The sequence below is a fragment of the Papaver somniferum genome, chromosome 9 (genome assembly GCF_003573695.1).
Source record: "Papaver somniferum cultivar HN1 chromosome 9, ASM357369v1, whole genome shotgun sequence".
Classification (NCBI taxonomy): domain Eukaryota; kingdom Viridiplantae; phylum Streptophyta; class Magnoliopsida; order Ranunculales; family Papaveraceae; genus Papaver; species Papaver somniferum.
In genome coordinates, this window is record NC_039366.1 from 20,061,275 (window position 1) to 20,076,877 (window position 15,603).

The window sequence follows — 15,603 nt, forward strand, 5'->3', positions numbered from 1 at the left end:
AGTGAAGAAGGCAGTTTCTTTAAATCCTCCAAATGGCCGAATCTTAATCAATTGTCATCCCTCAAAAATCATCATATTTCTCTTTGAAGTTCATATTCTTAGTATATAATCCCTCCGTTCCATTTTAGATGATGTTTTAAGGTTATTTTTTTTGTTCCACAATACTTGAAGGTTTTCAAAGTTTCCCACAAGATTTCCAATAACACCCTATCATTTTGTCTTAGAACTATAAGTTTATTTTAAATACCCTAATAACAATTATTATTTGAAGACTTTTCTTAAGGGTATAAATGGAAAATTTTCATATATCTCTCCATTTCTTAATCTGAGTGAAAACTCCAAAAACATCATCTAAAGTGGAACGGAGGGAGTATGTTGGTGTATTACAATGTACTTGTTATTGTGATACAAGAAATTTGTATTTTATCATGTATTTCACTTTTAATGTAACTGCGATTGTTGTATTCAGTTTTATCTTATCAATGAAACACAGGGTTACCTCTTTCCTTCCAAAGGAAAAAAAAAGGTTCAGACTTGGGACATAACACGTCATTATTTTGTATTTTTTATTCTTTTTGTTTGTAATAAATGTTAACGTTTGAACGTTAACTTTATTTTTCGAGGGACAATTAGATCGTTTCTATTTTCGGATTTTTACACCTTGTTTACACTAAGGTTGGACGCGTGTCTTTCTCCGACTGGACCCTTATGTTCTTGTCTTTTGTTGTCCCGGCTGGGTATATGCAATTTCTCACTGTACTCAGACGCCTAGAGTTTGCAATTGAACTTCATCCACTGCATTTCATTCCATCCCATCTATTCTCTTACATCCTCTTAATAATCATGGCAGATAATTTCTCCGGAGTTCAAAGTAAGTTTTCAGTTATAATTGATGAATAGTTAGTAATTGGATGTCGTAATGTAGTTCAAATTTCATGATTCTTCCTGTTAGTTTAGGGTTTTACTGTAATGCTTATTTAAAGATTCTTCTCGTAAATCTAGATGTTTGGTAATTGATTGATGTTTACGATTTACTATGGCTTTGTTCACGATTCTTCTTGGAAATCTTGATGTTCCATGATTGATGTGTACGGTTTTGTTGCAGTTCTTATTTTCATTCTTCTTCTTGTAAATCAAGATGTTGATTGATGATTATAGTTTCTGATTGATGTGTAAGGTTTTGTTGCGTTTCTTGTTTTCATGATTCTTCTAGTAAATATGGATGTTCCATAATTGATTAATGGGTTACAGTTTCTGATTTAGGTTAGGGTTTCATTGCGGTTCTTATTTTGATGATTCATCTTGTACAGGTTTATGTGATATTAGTTTTTAAGAATTCAGGGTTTGTTCAATTTTCTAATTTACCTGATTGTTTAACAATTTCTGTTTTAATAGGAGAAATGTTTGACTGTGGGGATTGTGATTTCTGGACGACAACACTTGGGGATTTAATGAAGCATAAGAGAGAAGAAAGGCACCTGAAGAGGCAGATTGTTATTGGTAAGAAAAAAGGTGGTGAGCCTAATGGACCCAAACTAAAGGGTTTTGGTCCCCTACATGGAGGAAAATCCTACTATCTTGAGTCTGTTCAAATGTTGGGAGCTCGTGATGAGGGTGGTATGGGAGAAGAACCTTCAAAACTTGTAGTTGAAGAACCAAAAGTTGATGTTAAACAACAACCGAAGGTGGCAGTTGTAGAAGGAACTCAATACAAGGGGGAAAAGTGGTTCTCTACAGCAGAACTTACAGATAAATCTGGCCTCGATACCAAGGTGGTGGAGCGGTTGCGTCATATGGTTCCTTCTGTTATAGAGGTAAGCATTTTCAATCGTTGAGTTCATTTGAAATTAGCATCCGTACCTTGCAGTATCTTTGCTTCGATTATGTGATCTTATGTTACGAGCAAGTAGTTTCTGCATCTCATATCATAAGTGATAAAATATCCAGGCCTTTTGGAGAGAAGTTAGTCTTATTGTTTTATGACGCAGAATGTTTCTGGAAACATCAGTGAAGCGGCTTCCCATCGCCGAAGGCTGATTAACAGGTAGCGTCTTTAGATTTTTCCCCTTGGACTCTTTTTAGTTATTCACGGTATCGCAATTGTCTATCTGCATAAGGATGGATGCCTGTTTTATTTTTCACTTACTTCTTTTGTGTGACCACTCTAGGTGCTCATACTTAGTTAGCTCTTGTTGGATGGGGATACTGTTGTGCATGATCTTTAGGAATGATTTAGTTCCGTGAACCGAACAGCGGAAACAAAACAAATTCATTTTTTAGTAATTCAGTTAATTCAATGAGTTACTGGAATCAATTATTTGTATTTACGATATCTGATCGTGATTTTTTTCTTCTTTCTCTTGTAGACTGCAAACATATGATCTAATTGAGATTGAAGTTGATGGAGACGGCAGCTGTCAGGTCTGTCACGTTTAGTTTACTCTTTCGTATGTGCAAATTCTCTAGATTCTATAACAAGAGTTATAACCTTATTTACAGTTTCGGGCGTTATCTGATCAGATCTATCAAACTTCTGAGCATCATGAGTTTGTGCGCCAAGAAATTGTTAACCAGGTTTGTCAACTTATTGATATTTTGCGAATTGGCACTTTTTGAACTGGTGCATTATGTTACAAAGATTTATTTTGCTTAACGTTCTCACTATCTCTTCGTATTGGATTATATGACCTAACTTAAAATCTTTTGTTGAGGGAACTTTTAACAGCTGATCATCAGGAAATGTACCAAAGTTTTGTCGATATAGACTATGGAGACTACTTGGAGGATATGTCCAAGTATATTGTTAACAGATCTTATATCTTATTTAAATTTGCTTTAGTGGCTTTTAATTTTGACTAAGAGATGGTATTGCTTACCCTACAAATTGTAAAAACAGGTCTGGCCATTGGGGTGATAACGTCACGTTGAAGGCTGCTGATGACTTGGTATGTATCGGGGTCAGTCATCTTTTCTCAGCCGCAGTTTTATGTTTCTGACTTTGGGATTTCCTATCTTGTTTGGCTGCAGTTCGGAGTTAAAGTTTTTGTTATAACATCTCACAAGGATATCTGTTACTATGAGATTGATCCAAAAGATCAACAATCAAATCGAGGTAAAGAGTATTATTTTTTGCACTCACATAAATGCTATTACTGAAAACATCACTGCCAAAGTCTCTACTGTCGAGTAATTACCCGTGCAGTTTGTTTGTTTGTTTTTCCGAAAATGTGAATTCTATAAGAAACAAAACACACTGTTGATAAGATTCACATGAGAGATTGATCAAAACAAAAAAAAAAGATTCACATGAGAGATTGATCAAAACAAAAAAAAAGATTCACATGAGATTGCCCTTAACTTGTTTTTTTTTGTGTATTTTGTACTAGTTATGTGCCTGAGTTTCCGTGACATTGATGGGGCCCAACACTATAATTCTGTATATCATAGAGGTGAAGTCAACATTGATGGGGCCCAACACTATAATTCTGTATATCATAGAGGTGAAGTCAACATCAAGGAAGATCCTCCTGATCAAGTACCAATAAAATGTGAAAACAACAATATTGATGAAGCTACTTCTGCAAAGATATCAGTACTAATTGCTCCAACATCGTGGAAGAGTTGTTGTGGACTCCTTGATGTTCTACTAGGATCCAAAGCAACTTAGAGAGGTAATTACTAAATATACTTGCTCATTCACATGAATTATTCACTGAGTATTGCTAGTTAGATGCTAATCTACAGGAAGAAGCATTGATATCTAAAATGGAGATGAACCCTAAAGTGGAGATGAACCATAAGACTTTGTGCCTACTCGATTGGATGGTTGGACATGGAACATAACAGATCACTAATATTACAAGGTTGAAACATCGTAACAGCAGAGTATTGTCACAAAGAATGAAGACATATTACAAAAATCACAGAAAAAAGCAAAATGAGATTGAAGTAGAGGCTGTAGAGCAGATGTTGTAGTCCGATTCATTTACCAGGAGACTGATCACTAATATCTTTTTCAATAGTCAGTATCTAAGGTGGTTTGCTTCATTTTAGTTTTCATTGTTCTACCACCGCACACACTACTCTCAACATTCATAATGTTTCTATCAAGAAATTCTGAAAGGAAAAAAATTTTCAGAGAAAGAAAACTGAAAATGAATGAAACTTCCAAGTGTTATACTACCATTGTACTAATAAGGAGTGTCTGGTTCTCAGTCTCGGATATCCGTAAAAAGATGTGAAGAATAACAACGGTAAAGAAGGCTTACAAGAGATCCTTTTGAATAAATTCTGATAACGTTTATGTGGGAGTGATGTATAGATCCGCCCTCCCTGTTACAGACATGACCAAGTGGAGACATGAGATCTAACAATTTGTAATTGTTCTTACATGACTTGGTAAACTGACTGCATAATATCCTGCAGAAGACCAACAACAACTAAATAGCCACTAAATCACTGAATCACTAAATAGACCAACAACAACTAAATAGCCACTAAATCACTGAAGACCTATACCACTCTTAATAATCAAAAAGAATCAAGACAACCTACAAAATGTTGATTCCACTATCGACACATGTAGCAGCAGTCATTTGAAGAGGTTTCTCAGTACCCAGCTTAATCAAATCATCATATTTGGTTATACTACAAGTAGCAGTGGCCATCACATTGGTCCCATAACCGACAGCAAAACCACCATATTTGCTTTTGGGATTCTGTAGAAGGCACATAATATCAACTGCAGTGCCCCAAGACCACATCCAAAACCATTTGGAACCTGCGAGACACATAAACACAACCAACATTAATTTCATCTTCCTAAATATTATATATAAGGACTCTTATATAAATGGCTCATATGACTATGAATGCTGGTCCGATTTAGACTCGAGGCAGACCACAACAAAATTCAGTTTATCATCCGTCAGAGATTTAGCACAATTGTCTAGGAGCCAGTGATCCAGAAAACTGACCGAGTTTATTCAAACGCCCGGACATAAAAGTTTATTGTATAAATATAGACAAACACACTTACAGCAACAAAAGGATCTCGACCAAGAAGGCCAAAAGCGACTAGAATAGCATCCTGGTGGCAGCAAGCCAGCAAGACCACAGGATAGCATCTTGTTGTTGTGTTGGATTACAAATAAACTATGGCATCGGATGCAAATAGAATCAGAACTAAACTGAGTAACACCGTCATCTTTTAATGACCTCTTTTGGCGCGTTCAAATGACCTCTTGTTGTTGTTGTGTTGGATTACTTTAACTGCACCCGTACCGTTGCTGGTACTCACCAACATATTATGTGGGGAAACAAATGAGAAAAGCAGCCGAAGAACAACAAGATCTTCACATTATTTTCTTTCTGAAACTACAAAGTAATAGAACAAATTCTTCCCACTTTTCTTATCTATAATCACATATCTGTAATACCCAATTCACCAAAACAACCAAAATTTCAGTACAAGTATAAAAACAACGGAATTTCCAAACGTAAAGGAAGACTATTAACCTAGAGTAGTGTATAAATGGGAAAATCCCACTAAAACCTGGAAGTTCTGTAATTAAAGCATCTTTTGGAGCTCATTCAAATGATGATAGCAAGCCCAAAAACATCATAAAGATCAAAACTTTCTCTAGTGATAACCACCACACAGAATCATGAAATTAAGATGAAATACAACAAACCATAATGCCGAATCACTTGAATTCAAGATTGAACAAAGCATTAATTGATATACCTCTGCCGTTTGCACGCCAGCCCTCTGTCTCATATAAATTCTTAGAAGCATGCCGACCCCCAAAAGAGTCATACCTACCAGTTTCAACTTTCAAGTGAATAGAACAGAATCCCATTCCCATTCAAACAAAGTAGACATATTATTTTCTCCATTTGACTGTTCGGAGCAATCTGAGAAACATGGGAAACAAAAGTGGACGAAGAATTTTAACCCTAAAAACAGGCTACCACAAAGAAGTTTGAGCCCCAGCTTGATACCTAGTTTGAACCAATATACAAAAACAAAATTAACTACAACCCATAAACTCAACCCTGAAAATCATCTTCTGATTGAAACCAAGAGTTTATATCTTCATATTTGCTCTCTCGACGAAAAATGTTGAAAGATGAAGAGTTGAAGATGCATTTTGGATACATTTCAAGCAAGTAACATAAGGCACTGAAAAGGATTTTGCAGTGAGAATACACTTCCAACCAAAGATTAGCGTGATTAATCAAGGGTGTTGGCATGAGTAGATAAATTCAAAGATCAGCAAAACATAGCCATAGACTCTTAGCAGGTCATTAAACTGATAATTTCATGACACATTTTTTATTTCATCTCAACTTATAATTTAACAGTATTTGTTTTAGAATTATTACCACTGCCAAAAAAAAAAAAAAAAAGAAAAAGAGAGAGGAGACAAACTACGTACCAAAAGATTAAAAAGTAGGCTCGACCCAGATGAGCTCTCTAGAAGTGAACTTAGACCAATTAGGTTCAATCCATGTGCAGTTTGCACGCCAGCCCTCTGTCTCATATAAATTCATAGAAGTATGCGGACCCCCAAAAGAGTCATACCTACCGGTTTCAAGAGAATAGAACAGAATCCCATCTCCATTCAAACAAAGTCTAGGGAGAAATATTTTATTCTCCATTTGACTGTTCGGAGCAATGGCTAAAAAGCAAGAGGTGTGGCTGATGAACAGCATATGCTTCCCCAAACTTGCAACTTCAACCCAGTCATTGACGGGGAAATCAAATTTTAAGACTATAACCAGCTTTTCTTCACATCCTACTCTCACCAATAAAAGATCTTCTCCACTCTTCACCAGGAAACTTGGATTCGGATATGTATCATTGTATCTTTCACGGGGAATCCCATGAAGTTTCCACGTTTTATCCTTCCAGTTAAATGCTCCTAAAAGTCCGTTATAGTCCACGCAATAGAAAGCCCCTTGATGCAAAATTGGAGGATTACACAATGGCCTATACTGAATAGCATTATCGAAGTTGAAAACATCCCAGACCTGTTTTCCTCTGGTAATGGAACAGACCGTGATTGTTCCTTGCTCACTTTGATCAATGGCAAAAACTATACAGTCTGCGGAAGTCGGCAACGGACAAAAACAGATGCTAGAAGAGAAATGATGCCCCGGCAAGTGCGGAAGATTAATGGTTTCCCTTGTGAATGGATTGTAGAAGAACAGGATTTCCTTTCTTGACATTAATAGCCAACCATCCTTCTGGAAACAAATAGTAGCACCAAGTAGCAACTCGGAAAACTTTAAGAGATAGTACTCACTGTTACGCACAGGGATTACAAAATTGTAGATGGTGTCATTGTTATCTCCACAAAACACCAGCCATGGAAATAAGTTTGAGGTCGTCGTGATACTAGTCGTCGCAAACATCGGCTTTGATACAGGCATCAGCGCTCGAATTGTTTTACAGACTGAACGAAAATGCACGTAATCCAACGGATGAAGATAACTTGCAACCAACTCTCTAGAATCAGCATCAAGAATATCCCAAGGACTTGTTTCTTCAAATCCGCCTTCCTTCTCATTCTCATTCTTTTCATAAGTAATTATGCTTAATCCATTTTCCACTGCCACTCTCATGCAATCTTCTTTTTCTTCCTCATGTTGCCGTCCATCGAGAATCTTAATCCAATCTGATGGGAAACAGGACAAAAATGGCAAAATAACAGCATTAAGAATATCCCAAGGACTTATTTCTTCAAATCCTCCGTCCTTCCCACTCTCATTCTTTTCATAGCCCATTATACTTGATTCGCTTTCGACTGCCTTTCCCATGCTATCTCCTTCTTCTTCCTCTTGTTTCCGTCCATCAAGAATCATGATCCAATCTGATGAGAACCATGGCCTTGGTAGCTTTAAACACGGCAAAATAACAGAGTTACCACTACTTTGTACTTCAAATTTATATAAACCCAGATCACCTGGAAGTGTGTAATACAGACAACCACTTGTGAGTCCCAATTTGGATGCCGAGCAACAAGCTCTAGTGTTTTTTCCGATAAACAGAACATGATCTCCCAAACAAGTCACCATCTTCGACTCCTTTGAAGTAAAATCCAACCTCCACACAACAACTGAGTTGAATACCTTTATGCGTTGTCTTCTATTGAAATTTATTTCCACCTTGAAGAGTTCAACAGAAGATTCCACGTAAAAATCTCTGCTATCAATATGGTCACTCCCTCTCCAACGGTATCCAGTGTTGTTGGTCATCTCGAATGGCTTTAAAGTGAGGGAATCATCATCATTATCCCAAAGCTTTCCCTTATCAATCTCTAGGTGTTGATCAAGTGCACACATAAGATATAACTTATCTTTAAAACAACAAAGAGAAGTAATGAGGAATTCGTCTGTCCTAGAATCTTGAGACAAGACCCATTTTGTTTTCCATTGTTTGTCTTCAGGGTGAGAAAAGGCCAAAAACATATGACCATCGCTATCATCTCTTCCGCGAAGAAGAAAAAGCAATAGAACCAATGGCTCATCATCAGCATTATCAGGATAAGCAATTGTACTAGTACTAGTTCTAGGAGGGGATGACAAAACACAGTCTATCAGAGAATATTCATTCCGTTTATGATACAAAGGTAATAAACTAGGTAACCGAATGGTCTCTAATGTTGCTGGATTCAACAGAAAACAATCACCAAAATCCCAGTTCGGGGGCATGGTTGTATGTTGGATCATCACAAATAACAATTAGCCAGCCTTGATGAGAATGCTTTTGCCAGTAAGATTTTCCACTCAATTCAGGTATGAATTTTCTGCAACTTCTGTTATTGGGTTCACAAATATTATAGAAAGCTTGATTTTGTTTGTTACCTTTTACTTTATAAGGAAAGACAAGCCAAGGTGCTGCCTTTGGTAATGGTAGACAGTTGCATTCACTTCTTTTCTCAGTTGATGATAATTCTACTTTCGCACCTTCTTCACCCATAACCACCGATCAATTGGTTGACTGATAGATTGGTAAATAAAGCGCCACAGACTATAAATTCCAATCAATCACAGTTTATGATGAATTGTAGAAGATATCCTAACAAAAAAAAACCTTTTTTTCAAATTTCAGGAAGAAGATAAAAAGTGGTGTAAGGCTGGAAATCTGAAATTAAAAGGAGAGAACAATCTACAAAACCATGAATTGCAACCAAGGTTTGTGTAATTGTTGATACGAAAGAAAAAAAAAAGTCGGAGTTTGAGAAGGGAGGAGGCTGTGAATCAACGGAATAAATAAATTATCTCACAGGAATTCTTCTTCTAAATGGAAAAGGAACTGCAAGTGGCAAAGTTGGTTGTTTTTGAGAGAAGTGGGAAGCTAAGGAATTTAGAGGAAAAAATACTTTAGATTTAGATCTAACTCCATAAAACAGAATTATACTTAAAAAAAGGCACAGCAGATACGTATCTATGGACTCTGTTAGTGTTCGGGAAAACCTATTGTGAACTAGAGCTGCATTCAATGGGTACCATTACCCCGAACCGGATCCGGTAGATTTGGGTCCGGTTCTGGGTCCTAAAATTGGACCCATTAAGGCCGGTACTACCCCCATTTGCCATGTCATCTGGTCTGGCAAACTGGCCGCTCCATTATGGGGAATAATATAGGCGATCTAGCCTCTATCGCTCGGTTGACATTACACCTCTAACGGTCGACACTAGACCGCCAACGGTTTCTGCAAAACTGGTCGGTTCAGAGTTTGTCGCTTATTAGTTTATGTTGTAACGGCTATTTCCCGTCACGTTTCCCTATAAATTCACCTCATGCAATTCAATTTAATTACACCTTACTTTTTCATTAACTCTATATCATCCTATTCTTTTGTACCTTAATCCTCTTTTTTCATTTAATCCTCGGTTTAAATTTTAGTTTTTAAATTTAAGTTTTAAAATCAATGGAATCTTGTGACGAAGAAGTGCGTATTCATATGGATCGATTTGAAGAACAACAACGAATATTCAATCATGTGTTACAACAAATTGATGATGCGTCAGATAAAGATGAATTAACCAACAATTTGCTGCAGCTATATTCCTCGGGGGGTATACTAGCCAAGAGAAGTATTCACAATAAGATATGTGTACCGGGGTCGGGATGAATGGCATGAGGAAGCTGATGCACGATTATTTTCTTCCCGACTGTGTGTTCTCTGATGAAAATTTCCAAGACTGGTTCGGCATGCCCCGACATTTGGTGCTAAAGATTATTGGTGAGCTTTGTCAGGTAGAACCTCAATTTAATTATCAGTATGATGCACTGAATATTATAGGTCATAGCCCTGAAAAAAAGGTTACTTCGGCCTTAAGAATTCTAGGATATGGACCCCCAGATTCTAATGATGAGTACCTTCGTATAGGCAAAGCAACCACATACAAGTATTTGTTTTCCGAAGCAATGATTAATCATTTTGGTCCAACCTATTTACGAAAACCAACTGAGGTGGATGTTAGAGAAATATTAAAGCAAAATCAGGAAAGGGGATTTCCAGGAATGCTGGGTAGTCTTGACTGCATGCATTGGGTATGAACCGGATGCCCTACCTATTGAAGACTTAAGGACTGAGATTCACCCAGAAAAAGGATTACCCGCAAGAAACTATGCGCAAATGACTAGTCACATTGAGAACATAACTCTGTACAACATGTTATTAAGGGAAGATCTTAGAGCGAATATGTGGGTGGAGTTTGGAAGAGATGGAGGGAGAATCGAGTAGTGTTGTCAAGTTTAAGTTTAAGTTTAATTGTTTGTTTTATAATTTTTGGTATAGAAGTTGTTTAAGTTTAATTGTTTGTTTTATAGTTTTTTTTTAAAGTTATTTATTTTAATTATTTGTTTTGTATTTTGTTTAGAAGTAGCGGTCTAGCTTAATCGCCAACAATCCTTATAAATACATACCACTTCATCCATTTCAAAATCACACCTTCACTTAAAAACTTCTCTACTTTTTGGATAATTTGTGGATGATCCAAGATTTACTGAAGATGAAGATTTATCTCTTCGTAGAAACTATGTACTATACTACCTGAAAAGAGGTGAAGAACGAAGGATGAATGGTGTACCAAGTATGAGTTATTTAGGTAAAATTCATGATGCCTTCTGCACAGAGACATGTAATCCTCATAACCGAGATCGAGCTGCTTTGTTGTACCGATTCATGACTATCAAAAAAGATCTTGTGGATTTTATAGCTATGAGAAGGATTGTCAATCAATATCGTCTTAGAGGTGACACCAATGCTGAATTGGGAATACGAACTTGAGAAGAGTGGCGAAGATGGAAAGGAATTTTTTTTGAATACGAAGCGCATTATCAAATTCTGAAAAAGTTTCTAATAACTCGTATGGGAGTTAGGCTTAAGTTTTAGTTTTGGTCTTCAGTTTAGTTTTAATGGATGTTGTCAAGTTTAAGTTTTAATGTAATAATAAACTAGTACAATAATTTCATTCATCATAACTGAACTAATACATCTTCATTAAAATTAAAGCTGATACATTAATTAATTAAGTGGCACTACTTCATCATGGTCTTGTTCATTCTCATCCTCATCTTGAGTTCCAAATTATTTTTCCAAATTTCTCTTGTTTCGCTTTTCTTCGAACTCCTCTACTGACATGTCTATCAATTGTTTGGGGGTCATTGTTGAGGTGTTTCCATTAAGTATCTTATTCTTTTCGTAGTCTGAAACAAATTTCTCTTGAGTTTGTTGAGGTTTTTTCATCTCCCTTGTCATGAACTTCCGGTCTACTGCTCTTTGTTTTTCGACGGTCTTCTGATGATCCATTAAAGTATCCAAAAAACCTTCACTTGCTTCTCCTTCTTGGGCATCTTTTCTCGCTGCTCTTGCATTGTTTCTTCCTAATAATGTTCTCTTAATCGCAGCATTTACATTCAAGTTGGAATTGTTATTTTTTGTGGTTTCTGGTGAAGAAAATGGATTCTCCATAGGGGGATGAGATGTTTGAGATGGTTGTGAACCTGGCATCGAAGGAGAAGAAGCGTATACTGAACTTCCAGGTACATTCTGCATGTTTGCTAACATTTATGGATTATATTTAGGCAACACTTTCAAAATATGATAACAACTTTCATAACCAAAATTTTTCCCATGTTTGTGGTTCCAATAATTTCGACACGTTCGTTCGACATTGTAGAAGGGGCAAAAAGAGTTGCTGGTTTTTACGGAATTGAGGAGACGACCATGCGGAGGAAACTCCTTGAACCGAGCGAACTGTCAAACCTCACACAGATGCACTGCAAAAAAGCGAGTGCTTTGAATTCGAGAGATCAATCTGCAGGACTCCGGCCTGAACCAAGACAATGGTCGTTCTAGAGTCAATTCGGTCACAAGAGAGGATGGGTCGGTATTTAGGAGGAAAGCTGAGAAATGTGTGAGATCAATGGTGATCGAAGATTGTAGGTGTGTTGTGTATTCTGCGTGATAAGCTCTGATTTATTGAATTTTCTCTGTTGAGAGTAATTTCGCAGACGTTGAGATGTTAATCTCGTGTTGTCTGTTTGACGAAAGATTGTCTTGTTTTCAATCATGATTCAGAGACTTATTTATATTGCTAGAATTGTAAACACCTTGATCCCATGAAGTGTGAAAGTTGCTGGAGTCAAAGAGTGGGGAAGTGGAAATCGTGTTAAAACCAGTTGCTCATCATGCGGAGACTTGGTTGATTTTCCATCCACTACTTTGTTAACTCCTTCAACTGATTGCACGACTTGGTCACATTCTCATCGTGTGTATGAACACATGTTCCATGGACCGCCAGACCAAAACCCTAGTTAATATCCCCCCATGTAACACGATTGATGTCTCGTGATTGTGGAGTCTGTAAGGCAGACGTGTATTTAGTTAGTCAGTTGCTGACTTCATGGGATGATGAGTCCTTGTATCGCTGAGTCGAACGTGATTTGCAAATATTCTGAGACTCATGAATCGAACGTGTTTGTTAAGACAGAGGTATAATTCTCGAGTGAATGTTGATAGTTAAGGTGAGAAAATATTGCTCATTCGATGAATTGTTGAATATTGATAGTTGAACCATTATTCCTTAGTCTGAGCAAATATTGCTCATCTGAGCAAGTGTTGCTCGTTTGATGAATTATTGGTAGCATGACCAAATAAAATATTATTTTAAAATACTGGCAACTAAACTGAGTATAATTAATAAAAATGTTGATCATGGGATCGTCGTAAAATTATTAGCGTTCGAATCTGGAATTATGAACCTTGGACTCGAAACCCTAATTCAATCAATTAATGATCAATTGATGGTTTATTGAAAATTAACCACGGAGTAAAGGAGGGACCAGATACATGGGATTATGGGTCGACCATGTAGCGCCCAGATGCTCGATTGAGCAAATATCAAAGTCTCTTGAAGACCAGTTGGTGAAAGGATGATTAAATGCTGGTTTAATCATTTATTAAAACAATGCTCGTCTGAGCCTTAAGTGATAAAATCTAATTATGAAGAGATGAGAGACCGACCAAGGGATCATGAAACCGTCCCTGGTTGGTCATGGGACCGAATGACGATGGTCTCATGAAACCCCAAGTCATTTGGAAGAGTTTTGGACCCAATACGTGCAATTGCGCAAATTAGGTCAAATTGTGAAAATGCGTGTGACCGGATCATTGCAAGCCAAAGAGCCAACCTTGGTCGGTCAAGGTAACATGCTCACGTCTCCAGAGTGTCCGTGTCTCAATCCTGAGAATTTTGATATTTTCTGATGTGCGTTTGAGCAACATTTTGAGAAAATATGAAGAAATCAAGGTTTTGCTGAAACTGAGGAAACTTCATAAGATGAAGGAAATAATAATAATAAAATTAAGGAATCATGAAGTGTGGGACCGGCTATGGACAAGGCATGGCCGTCCGGCCAATGAACCCGGTCCCATGGCACTTTTCCTAATTTTATATTATTTTCATGATTTTAGGGAAATATCATGGAATCAAGGAGTTTGTTGAAACCAAGGAGTTTCCATGAGATGAGGGAAACAAATAATATTAAGAATAATAAAATAAGGGCATGTGGGACCGGCTTGGGCATGGTCGGCCGGCTAGGACCCGGTCCCGTGAGTTTTCCCTAATTTTATATTGTTTTCATGATTTGAAGGAAATTTCATGAGATCAAGGAATTTCATGGGATCAAGGAAATAATAATAATAAAATAATAAGGAACTCAAGGTGTGGGACTGGCCACAACTAGGGCATGATCGGCCGACTAGTAGGCTTGGTCCCGCACACCTTTCCTAATTATTTATTATTTTGTTGATGTGAAGGAAACACCATAAAACTGAAGAGTTTCCTTGAAACGAAGGAATTTTGTTCAAATGAGTGAATTTTCATGAGATCAAGGAAAATAATAAAAATATGATAAAATATAGAATTGGCGTGGGACTAGACACGGCGCGACCAGCCGGCCGGTGGGCCCAGTCCCCCAGCGGTTTGATTAATATTTTATTATTTATTATTTTCTTCCTATTTTTGCATAGGTTCATCGTTTCTTCATTTTTGGAATGCTCGTTCGTGCATTCAGGTGATCGTTAGTGCATTATTGTTGAGTACACTTGCGCCATTTTGGTCGGGGCTTACTCGATAGCAGCTCAAATGCCCGTACGTTGAATATTTATTACTAACCCATGGAATTCTGCTGGGAAGAACCATGAATTGAAGTAACGAAATATTATGAATAATGTAGAATATTTTCCAGAGATTCAGTTAATGAATCTAATGATTTAGAAATAATTAATTGATGGCTCTATACTAGTACGATCGTCTAGGAGCATTAATTATTCAGGAATTGAGCGATATGAGCTTGTTGAAGCGTCATATTTCTTTTATATAGTCAGGGAAAACAGTGTTACATCCTGAAGACGTTATTGCTCTATACTAGCAGGCAAGTTGTCTAGGAGTCGTCCAATCTTGCGATTCTATATAGAAGTAATTACTGAAATTGCTCGGTATTCATGAGATATGTCGTTGCCTCAGCTGAGAGACTACACATCTACATATACTCTGAGAGATAGTATTCTCAGTCAGAGATTCTTGTGGAATGAGTTTCCATGCTTCAATGAGAGACATGAGACTCAATACTCATCTGATTGCTGGATCAGGAGCATGTATAATTATGGTTTTACGATTTTAGCCCTTGTTGAAAATCCACCATCTACAAACATCAACATCGACAAGACCGCTCGCTCGAGCACGAGCAGCTTGCATTATAGCAACAACATACAAGGAAATTTGGGGATTATAACGAAGCGACCAGACAATCCATTTGCATCGCGATCGTTGATGTTCATATTTTCATCACGAAATTTAGCAAATATGTTATCCCACAACTTGGTAGATTATTTTTGGGCACCATCGATACTATCTTGTGTAAAGAACACATAGTCTGCAAATGCTTTCATCTTCGGCTAAGGCAATTTTTGGACCCCTAATCTTCTTATTTTTAGTCACTTGGGAATTAGCTTGAGAATTAGCTTGAGACATATTAAAAAAACTACACAATACGAGTGAATGAAAGTGTTGGACGATGAA

At 37.1% G+C, this 15,603-nt stretch overlaps 2 protein-coding genes across 8 annotated transcripts; one reads left to right on the plus strand and one right to left on the minus strand.

Annotated features, from left to right (window-relative positions):
- Positions 1–843: 843 nt before the first annotated feature.
- LOC113311537 lies at positions 844–3,667 on the plus strand. Its single transcript, XM_026560365.1, has 9 exons — positions 844–871; positions 1,396–1,814; positions 1,989–2,044; positions 2,367–2,421; positions 2,521–2,574; positions 2,737–2,795; positions 2,897–2,945; positions 3,028–3,112; positions 3,387–3,667. The coding sequence occupies exons 1-9, from the start codon at positions 844–846 to the stop codon at positions 3,665–3,667; spliced, it is 1,086 nt and encodes a 361-aa protein (XP_026416150.1).
- Positions 3,668–4,269: 602 nt separating this feature from the next.
- On the minus strand, positions 4,270–9,605 carry LOC113309953. 7 transcript variants are annotated; one of them, XM_026558478.1, is made up of 3 exons: positions 6,441–9,605; positions 5,039–5,429; positions 4,270–4,780 (listed from the first exon to the last, which is right to left on the minus strand). In XM_026558478.1, the coding sequence occupies exon 1, from the start codon at positions 8,734–8,736 to the stop codon at positions 6,448–6,450; it is 2,289 nt and encodes a 762-aa protein (XP_026414263.1). In that variant the 5' UTR covers positions 8,737–9,605; the 3' UTR covers positions 4,270–4,780; positions 5,039–5,429; positions 6,441–6,447. The 7 variants fall into 7 exon arrangements, with proteins under 7 accessions (XP_026414263.1, XP_026414259.1, XP_026414258.1 ...); XM_026558474.1 differs by having other exon boundaries at positions 5,039–5,916; XM_026558473.1 differs by having other exon boundaries at positions 5,039–6,003.
- Between the last annotated feature and the right edge of the window lie 5,998 nt (positions 9,606–15,603).